This window comes from Micropterus salmoides, unplaced genomic scaffold (assembly GCF_014851395.1).
Source record: "Micropterus salmoides isolate LMB-PRFRI ecotype aquatic unplaced genomic scaffold, ASM1485139v1 Ms_hic_scaffold_15, whole genome shotgun sequence".
In the NCBI taxonomy this organism is placed as follows: Eukaryota; Metazoa; Chordata; class Actinopteri; order Centrarchiformes; family Centrarchidae; genus Micropterus; species Micropterus salmoides.
In genome coordinates, this window is record NW_024040596.1 from 16,765,719 (window position 1) to 16,775,929 (window position 10,211).

Genomic DNA, 10,211 nt, shown 5'->3' on the forward strand with positions numbered 1-10,211 from the left:
TCTGCTCTCAAAGACCCTTCCAGTATCATCGCTGGTCCTGAACACAGCAACATAAATTCCAGCTTTGGTCAGACCTCAGTTTCTGTTGTATTCCAGTGCACACAAAACATCTGCCCTCGAGTTAATGTTATCAGGCCTGTGCTTGGAAGGTTAAATAAGCCGTGACTTTGTAAAGTGATGTGTGCCATTGGTTCTGTTTGATCCAAATTCTGGTCAGATGGTCTTTTAGCTAATTTTTCCATTCACCTTTGACTGAACATCTGCGCAACATCTGGCCATCGCACTTGTCCTCTCCTGATGGGAGTGGAGGCGTGGAGTGCTAAACTAATCCTATCCTTCGCCTTTCTTTATATTCACAACAAAAACTCCCTGTGAGCACAAGCAGCTGCTGCTTTCCCCTTTTACTTCATTAATAATTCAGGACTCTTTATTCGCCATAAGTCCTCAAGTGAAACTCCTGCCAGACTGAGCAAAGCAAGCACAGACTTGATTGGGAATTGAACTTGCTCTAAATGCTTGGAAACGGGCCAGAAATAATGTAAGTTGTATTTATCTACACATATGTGTGGTGTAGTTAAATACATGCGGTGTATGTTTAAATATGGCCTACTATGAAGTAAAAGTGTGCTTATCACATTTTGAAAGTGTGCTCCTTCTGTAGTGAACTTTAAAAAATACAGTTACTCTAAATTACTCTTCACCTCTGCACCTCCTCCCTGTTTCATCATTCATCAATGTTATCTCTCCTCAGCATAAGATATAGACTATCATTGTGATGTAAGGCAACACACCCTTAATCGACTTCATTTCTGGCCCATTTCCTGTTTTTAAATCAAGCAAAAACAGATAGCCCCATTAAAAATGTACTGTAACTCATACAAACCAGCCGTAAGAAAAGCCAGGACTGAGCTGGACATCGGAAGATTTCAGTATCCAGTTTTGAACCCCTGAGGTTTTTGAATCTCACACATTTTGCTGCAAGTCTTTTCTTTGGTTTGTAGAGGACAGATTTACATAAGGCATTCCAGACAGTGAAACAGCAAAGAGTGACACTGTGTTGTAGAAGTAAAGTACCTTTCAGAAATTACTCCAGACAGTTTTACATTTTACACACTGTAGGCTTCGGTGTTTGGGTTTTTGCGTAGAAGACGGGCTCAGTAGCAAGTTTGACACGTCCTGTACAAGCAACTTGCGATGGGATCAAAGAATGAAAAGTTAATCATAACTGGCAAAATGTATAAGGAAGCAAAACACTTCACAGCATTTGTGCTTGCCAAGTAAAACACAGGCCATTCAGTCGTGGAGCAGCAGTAGTGTGTGCTACATTCTGTTCACCCTGAATGTATTCAGACGTGACTGCAGCTTATGAACATCTACAGTATGGGTGGGATAGTTTGGAATAATGAAACAGAGTACAGCACCTCATCTGGCAGGGGAAACAATTAACAGCATTATCTCTGTTCCAGGCTGAATTAACAAATGGGCAAAGCAAGCAACTGCCTCAGGTGCCCCAGACTCTCAGGGGCCCAACGCCCCCAGGTTCAGTGTGTGGCAATTAGCTTGTGGTAATTTCAGGTATTGATTCTTATAAATTGTAGTGGGAGGGGTTTTAAAAATAGGACCTCCTCCAGTTTACATAAGTCTGTTTAAAGGTCTTGGTAGCCTTTTGTTTTTTTAATGTCCTCACACTGTAGTGCAATGCTAAATCAGTACTCTCTAAAGACTCCACCTTTTGAATCTAATCTTTAGGGCATGTCTTGTGGAGGTGTTCTATCTCCTAATCTACTTTTATTAACTTTAATATTTCCATTGAGATTATAAATTGTGCATATTCTTATATGTTCTTCCATTTTAAATTGATCAACTTATAACCATACTAATTTGGGGCTTACAGCTCACTTTTTGTCCGAGAGCCTGCTTGCAGTTTCATCCAGCCTTTACTTAGTTTAAAGCAAAAGTCTGCGTTCCAGCTACTACAAAGCTGTCTTATGTACACATTGCACCGTGTTTAGTGACTTAGTTGGTGGAAGTTCACTGACCCGGAGCAAGCTATCAGCAGGCTGCAACATGAGGAAGATATTGACAGGGTTCAGGTCAGGCGAGTAGGTCCTGTGTGGGGAGGCCATGGTTGTGGCAGAGGTAACCACCACACACAAGGCACACTGGAAGATCAAGGTATTGTCACAGGGAAGGAAGCTGGGCGGTCATCAGCAAATCACTCACTCAGTTTGACCTTTGGAAATCCGTGCACAGCTTCCTCGTCAGAGTAACCTACGACACCTTGGCCTGCCTTCACCAGTTTTTCAGCAAAGAGTGAGTGTTGAGTTGCCACTCTGCTGGCAATGCAGGTCTTCGACACATCCTGTCAGCAACACTCTACTGTCTCAAGGGCACGACAGCCAGCAAAATAACTCTGAAAAAGGAGTTCAAGATGTGATTATCATCCAAAATTATTTTCAGATGTTAGAAAGAGAACGCATACAAACAAATAAAACTGAAAAATGTCACTGAGGGACTTTTGACACTTTTATTTTTTATAGTGAGAGCACAAACAACAGTGACTCTTCAGTATAAAAAAAACTTTCCATTTGCTCAGGATAGGAGGGAACACTAGGAGACGCATCAACACTCCTCTCCTCAGGCAAAAATGACAGTGGACCTGGCAGGAAAATCTCCCAGGAAGATTACCACATCCCTCCGCCCAGACATAGTGGTTACTGGCCACCAAGATGGTCTTCCTCATGAAGCTTATCATCCCATGGGAAGAAGGGGCAAGGAGGCAGGCTGGAAGGTTGTCACATATCCTAGAAAAACAGTGGCAGGGTGTTGCCCCTCCCAAAGGAGAGTAGGTCAAGTACTGGGGTTAAAGGAGCAAAACACAGATGATTTGTTGTCCCCATGTGACAATCCTGCAAGAGCACAGTTGGTCCAGCAAAGCCACACAGGTATTATCATGCAGCTGGATAATGTCTGTATAATGTTAGGTGGCAAATTGGCACGGAAGTGTTTCATTCTTGTCTTACTAAATACGGAAACACATCTAACAAAATGTTGTACTGGATGATAAAGAACAAACTCATCTGACCCAGATGGTAAAAAGTAGGGATGTACCGAATCTTCGAAAGCGCTTTCGGTGTTCGCCCTAATAAGTCAAAAAACCAAAGAAATTTTACCAAACAATTACGTTGACATGTCGACAGTGTGGAAGCATTTTAAAGTGTCCAAGAAAGACGCAAAAATTGCTGTTGGCAGATACTGTTCTGCTGAATTGTCTCCACACACATCCACTCCGTCTGTGGCTGACTTCTTAAAAAAGGCACCAAACGGTCTGACCCGCATTCAGTGTTTCTGTCACTCGTTTATGAGAAGGCAATTAAGCTAGCCGCACCAAAATCTGGAGTGCACATGTATTCAAGCCTTTATGGTAAATCCACTGAAACGGACCAGTGCGAGCTGACAGGCAGGTGAGCGACTTTATCCTGTCAACACTTGTCTTTACAAAGACAAGTGTTGCAGTATGAGAGTCCTACCTGAAGAGAGGCTATAAAGTCTTCATGTTACGCAATATGACAACCACATACAACATTATTTGTTAAATTGGGTTGGACTTAATGAATTTAGCGCGAGGATACTCATGTGACAACGTCTGGTTTTCAGAATAAGGTGTCTATACAGTATGGAAATAAGATTAATTGGATTATATTCACAGAAAGTATAAAACATGTACATTAGTACATGAGTACATTATGGACACATGTAATTTACTTTACCAGACCCTCTCGTGCCTCGGACCCACCCACCATAGTCTCTCCAAATCCTGTGGGAAACACTGAGTAAAAAGAACACTTTGACTTTTTTTTGCCCCTTGATTTTAACCTTCGTTGGATTTGACTTTTTAATTTATGCAATGGTAAAAAAAAATTGGCAAAATAAAATGTGAATGTACTTGTTCGGTGTTCGGTATTCAGAAACTTTTTTCAGTTTTGGCTTTGGCCAAGAATTTCATGAAATGAATTCAATTTTCATTTTGGTGCATCCCTAGTAAAAAGCAAGTCAGACTTTGTCAAGTAACCTCTCTTTCTTCTTTTGCTGTCTGAAAGAAAGATAGAGTGACAATAATTGAAAAATATGTATTCTCTGTCACACTAAAGCCTAACCCATATTTTAAGTGGAACCGTGACTTGCCTAGAGTAACAATGCAAGTACAAAGTGATGTTATGTTTTAGCCAAGTCTAGAAGAGTTTGTTTGCTATTTATGAATTCAATGATGCAAATGGATGCAGTGAAAGCTTTTCTGAATCAGTCTGTTGGAGCTTCTCAGTTAATCTCAAGGCATGGAGGATATTAAGTTGTGAGATTATTTTGACAGCACAAAAGAAATCACTGAGGCAAAACATTTTCTCTGTATTTAATACTATAAAAAAACACACGTTACACATTACAATACCAAAGGAATGCCTCTGTTCTTGTAGACACATGTCTGTGTCGCCAGTCTTTTCTATCTTTTCAGTGTCAAAGCATACATGTGTAACCAATCACATGACAAAATGTGCTCTATGTCAGCATATAAAAAGTGTGAATGTTTGACACTTAAAACGTCATCTCTTGGTTTCAAGCTGTGGCACACACACCTACACAAAGACGCGCGCGCACACACACACACACACACACATTAAACTAAAGTAATGCAGTGATGATTTTTGTTATTTGGTCCCTAACACTTGGTTGTTGCACACCACAGCTACTGCCTACATGAAAGTAGTAAAGCTATTCATTCACGTTATTTGGTCATAAAAGTTTTAGCCGTCTGTGACCTGTGTGCTGACAAAGCAGGATTAATACCACATAGACATATGTCCTTTCCACTATTAGCACTAATGCAAAATATAGTCAAACTACAGTATAACACATACCATTGTACTTTCCAGAAGAGACAGGCGCTACAACTATCTGCTCTATAAACTCAGTAGTCCCAGTTGAAGCCTCCAGACAATGTTTGGAAATATTCTGATTCAAAAGAAAACTGAAAAGTTAATTGTTTTCTATGTGAATGTATGCTTAATGTGAAGCTAAAGCCAGCATGTGATTATCTTAGCTTATCTTTGCACAAAGAATGGAAGACTACAGGAAGTTACTGCGTCCAGCCAACAAATAAACCAGCACATAATTCCCCATAAAACCACAACTGTTCGGTTTTGACAATTTGTTATTTTTCAAGATTAGACAAACAAGATAGTATGTGTTATTTATTGTGCTTTGAAGGTGCTGGTAGGCAGAGTTTTTTGCCTTCATACAGAGTCAGGCTAGCTGTTTCCAGTCTTTATACTAAGCTAAGCTTAGCGGCTGGCTGTAGCTTTATATTTAGTGTATATACATGAGAATGGTATCAGTCTTATCATCTAACTTCTTCTAACTAAGTGTATTTCCACAAAAAAAACCTATTTGCATTACTTGTCTGAAGGATTCAACACATGTGACATGAGGTTATGATTAACAATGAGACAGCAGGACTAAAACACTGAGCCAGTCAGTGGCTCAATTAACATGATGAGGCAGCATTATATGAAGTGGAGCACTGAGCAGACATCAGTGTGTGAAGACTTTGACATACAACATGAAAGAGGCAAAACTGTTCAAATGTACACTATATAAATACAACTTGACACAAAAAAGATTAACAATATTACTCTACTGATACTATCAATATCCGATGCCTGTCAGATTAGACACACCACTCACACAAACATACACAATACAATCCTACATAAACAGTACAGGCAATGATTTTACACATTTTGGCTTTACAAAGGAGTGACAATATTCATATGATTTTAATATCAGCTGTTATAATAAAACTTGCTTTCTAAGTGCTTTTAAGTCAGTCCATCACTGTTGATATTAGCCAGCTTTTCTACATGACTCAAACAGATTTCTGTAAAAAGGATGCTGAATTGGCTTTCGTCCTCTCTTCATTATCGTCTAATGTCAAACACAATGCTGATAGTGGACTGATTCTGATCAGAACAAATCATTTGTAACATAAGTTTACGATGCATTATAGCCATTGAGATTTTGAAACAGTGTTCAAGAAGTTCTAATTGAGTTTTGTAAGGTTCAGATCTGTGGTGGGTTTTCTACAGCTACAGCAGAGTACTCAGTCTCAGACATGTTGGGAGCCTCAATGAGGCGTGCCAAGCCCGTTCTCGTGGAGTATTTAAAGATGAAGGCCTTCATGAGGTCATAGCGGTAGTTTCTGTTGATGAAGTTGTAGAGGATGGGGTTGAAACAGCAGTGGAGCAGGGACAGGCACTGGGTGAGGTGTAAGGCCACGTAGATCACATTCTCCAGGCCACAGCTCAGAGGCACTAGGCCCAGCTGAGACAGGGCATCAGCCAGGAGGACGGCGTGGTAGGGCCCCCAGCAGCCCAGAAACACCACGATGTAAGCCAGGATTACCCTGCGGCTCACGCGACGTTCCTGCTCCACTGTGGAAGACGACAAAGAAGAAGATGAGCGGGTGAAAGCTTTGGCTAGCAGGGCGTAAAACACTGCAATGACAGGGAAGGGGAGAACAAAGCCCAACAGGATGAAGCTCAGCTGCACGCCCACCATCCATTCCCTGGAGTTTTCCTCTGGGTACATAGGCCTGCACAACATGGTGTCCCCATGTGTTGACTTCACTGTACGCAGGAAGTAGGTGTCTGGTAGGGAGGCAACCAGAGCCAGAAGCCACACCCCTACACACGCTCCACGGCGGATTAGCTTCCTGCGCACGCCACCCTCGTTGTCCCCGTGCTTTGTCACGCTTAGGTAGCGGTCCACGCTCATGCAAGCCAGGAAGAAGATGCTGCTGAAGAGGTTGACGGAGAACAGCAGGTGTGTGAGTTTACACGCCACCTCACCGAAGGGCCAGTGGCCATGCTGGGAAAGTGAGCTCACCCACACAGGCAGGGTAGCACACACACACAGGTCTGCGACTGCCAGGTGTGCGATGTACATGTGTGTCTCATGGCGAGGGGTGGTGTCTCTTTGTGCACGGATGTTTACCCAGAGGACCAGACCGTTAGCAGCCAGACCAATGATGAAGATAAAAGTGTAGAGGACACACATGGAGTAGAGCAGAGCGCTGCGGTTGAAAGCCGTGGCACACACCATTGCATCCACACTCGATATGTTGCTAAAGGTTTCGGAGAAGTTGAGCTCCCCCCATGACTCCCACAGGTCCTCCAGTTCACTGGTGCTCAGACTCATTTTTCAGCGCTGGGAAAGGACCACAGATCACTGGGAGGTAACACACACCACCTCTGACTGGGATAGATCCTGTAAAAACAAGTCATCAAATCATAATTTCATGCAGCATACATTTATCTGGATAAAGATCCAACAGCTAAAAGCTTCCAGTTTTCTCATTTTACCTTCTGGTATCATATTTAAGAAGCAATTTTCTTTTACATAAAGCATGGCTTATTTTACCCATGTGGACTTGAACTGCATGAGCTACTAAAATATAAAGCCACTTGTGGTATGCCACCAGATCCTGAAGAATCTTAATGCGGTTAACTTGTTAAAACACTGCTTTCATGACTTAATAGAGGCTCTCTGTTGCCGTGTCACAAACGCAGGAGTTCCCTGTGATTGATGTGCAGTCAGGGGGCAGTACAATAAATGTTTACATTAGCTCTGCTAGCACAGAGTGCAGATTAGACATAAGGAAGTGGGATCGAGAAATCCAAACAGAGTGTATTTCCGGAGCGTTCCGGGCATTCCAAGATAAAGCTTCGGTCAGGGTGGGAAGCCTGATGCCATTTTAAAGACTGTTTTCCCTTAACATGCTTGTTAAATTAAAAAAGAAATCCCATGTTTCTTTTCTGCTCTTGATGGAGAGGGTGAGAGAGGAGCTGTCATCACCCAGATGATCAAAGAAAAGGCTGCTCATAACCTTGAATACGTCATTTTACAACATTTGAATCTTATAACACAGAAACACATGTGCACAATTTCAAATACAGGGTACATTAACACTATAAGTAAGGTAACTGAAGCAATATGCAAGGTCACAGAAGTAGTAGTCTAAAGCAGCTTCGCATGCCAATAACTTAGCATAATTCTTTTCAGCCAAAAGGGCCACTGAAATGTCCAACACTGCATGGCCTGCATTCACAGTTTTTGCTGTGATGTCTCTCTCAGCTCCCCTAACTGGCTGCCTGCCATAGTGGGAAAGATCAGAGGTGAAAGGTAATAGATCACGAGGGGTCTAACCCTGCCGTTGCCCCTGAGTGACTTGTACACCCACAGAGTGAATTGTGTGCAGAGACCAGCGGGAGGCTTGACACCTGGAAAACGGTCCGACCTATAGGTTAAAAACGAGGGTCACTAACCACTGGGTGACACAGCACGCCGGAAAGCAGTGAAATGTGACCGTGTCAGACATCTGTCTGTGAAGGAGACTGCTGTGTACAGGATAATTGGCACAAAGTCACAGAAGATGATGAAAGCAAAAGGCAAAGTGAAAATAAGTATATAGAAGGACACCTGGAACATATTAAGATGTGCTGTCTAGTGTGTGTTATGTCTGCCTTTAGTGTCTGTAATCAGTGCACCATCACATTTAAGGGGCAAATACTGTACTTTTAATCCACAACATTTATTTGACGTCTAAAGTTCAGCACGGTTGCTTTGCATGTAATGTAGCAATTTAAGTTGAACTTTTTTGGAAATATTAGATTTTTATATGTTGTTTGCATCTATGTGATGATCTATAATTACATTTTTTCATATTGCTACTTCTATTATTAATGGGTCTGGTGCGGTTTTTTTTACATTTATAACACTATAATACTCCACCACCAAGAAATGTCTGAAACGTGATTTTACTTTCAATTATTTTGACACACTGGAGGGCGCTTTTTATTCTAACAGAGGGATTTTCTATGCTGAGACAATCCCTAACAATGGTCTCTGTCTAATTCCCTTATATTATATGGAAAATACCTGGAGGTGCCAGCACGCTTCAAGCCAATTAACCTTTTAACACCCACACCATCTGATAACAGAGACAGCACATGTAGCTCATCTCGGCTCTCTTTCTGTATTTCTCTCTCTCTGTTTCTCCCCTTTTCACCCCACGAGAATCCAGTTACAAATTAGCTGAAAACGTCTTTTGTTACTGAATAAACAGAAAATAAAAGCGATTGAAAGGCATTTTCACGTGCTAATGCTGTCGACAAGAATGGTGCAGGTGCAGCAGGTTTGTCATAAGTTTCTCTGCTCAGTCTCTATTTATAGGATTTAACTCGGGATCGGATCTTTTGCCTTTTAGGACAGGACATCAGGTTCCGCGTAAAAGTATTGCCTAGTGCGTCATTACTGAATCCAAGCTCCCAGACTGCTGCTGACGGCGAACACATGCCATTGTTGCTATTGTTGATTTATATCTGGTATCAGGAAACAAAGTTATCTTATCTGATGTCAGCTTGGTATACAGTAGCCTGACTCGAACTGGGAGGCAAATAAACAGCGCAGAGACCCGCTGGGATGGAGAACAACAAAGACCAACCAAATTTTATTGAAATATTACTATTACAACTTTCTTTTTCAGTGTCAATATTAAGGATTTGATTTTATCCCGGTTGGCAATAATACGAGTTAATGCAGCTGTTAAATGGTATTGCTTAAACTGTTTAAGTACATTTTTATAGGCAGTAGGCTATAATCGCAGGTATCGAGCATCTCTGAAGCTTTTAACGCGAGAAACTACAACAACATTCACTTCTCCTGCCCCACATGAGCTCATTTAAGTAGCTTACCTGATCTTGATTCCTCCACCCTCTCCGAAGTCTGTACTTTTAGAAGCACAGATTTGTTTTCACTTAGTTTTGGTGCAGAGAGATAACTTCAACTCCACCTCAGGAAACTTGTGTGCGCGATACCCTCCGCCTCCTTCAATGAATCCTGCTCCTTGTTCTGCACTTGCCGATACTCAGAAAGAGATACGCCTCCAAGGCTGGTCCTTACAGCTATGCGCATTGACATGGCATCGCCTCAGGCGTTCAATACACAGCAAGCAAGCCCGTGGAGTTTCGGTCAAGAAGAAAGACATAACACACACCAATTGTAGAATACATAATATTCATACTGCAAAACATGATATGTGATCCTTCCAGCAAGTTTTGATATGGCATGTAGGAGTCTATTACAAGGCATAGTAGCCT

At 41.9% G+C, this 10,211-nt stretch overlaps 1 protein-coding gene across 1 annotated transcript; it reads right to left on the bottom strand.

The window, feature by feature from the left end:
* Window positions 1–4,394: 4,394 nt before the first annotated feature.
* ackr3a (atypical chemokine receptor 3a) lies at window positions 4,395–9,964 on the bottom strand. Its single transcript, XM_038720652.1, has 2 exons — window positions 9,807–9,964; window positions 4,395–7,320 (listed from the first exon to the last, which is right to left on the bottom strand). The coding sequence occupies exon 2, from the start codon at window positions 7,249–7,251 to the stop codon at window positions 6,115–6,117; it is 1,137 nt and encodes a 378-aa protein (XP_038576580.1). The 5' UTR covers window positions 7,252–7,320; window positions 9,807–9,964; the 3' UTR covers window positions 4,395–6,114.
* Between the last annotated feature and the right edge of the window lie 247 nt (window positions 9,965–10,211).

Coding starts and splice junctions, on each gene's coding strand:
- ackr3a (XM_038720652.1), bottom strand. CDS start 7,251: ATGAGTCTGAGCACCAGTGAACTGGAGGACCTGTGGGAGTCATGGGGG.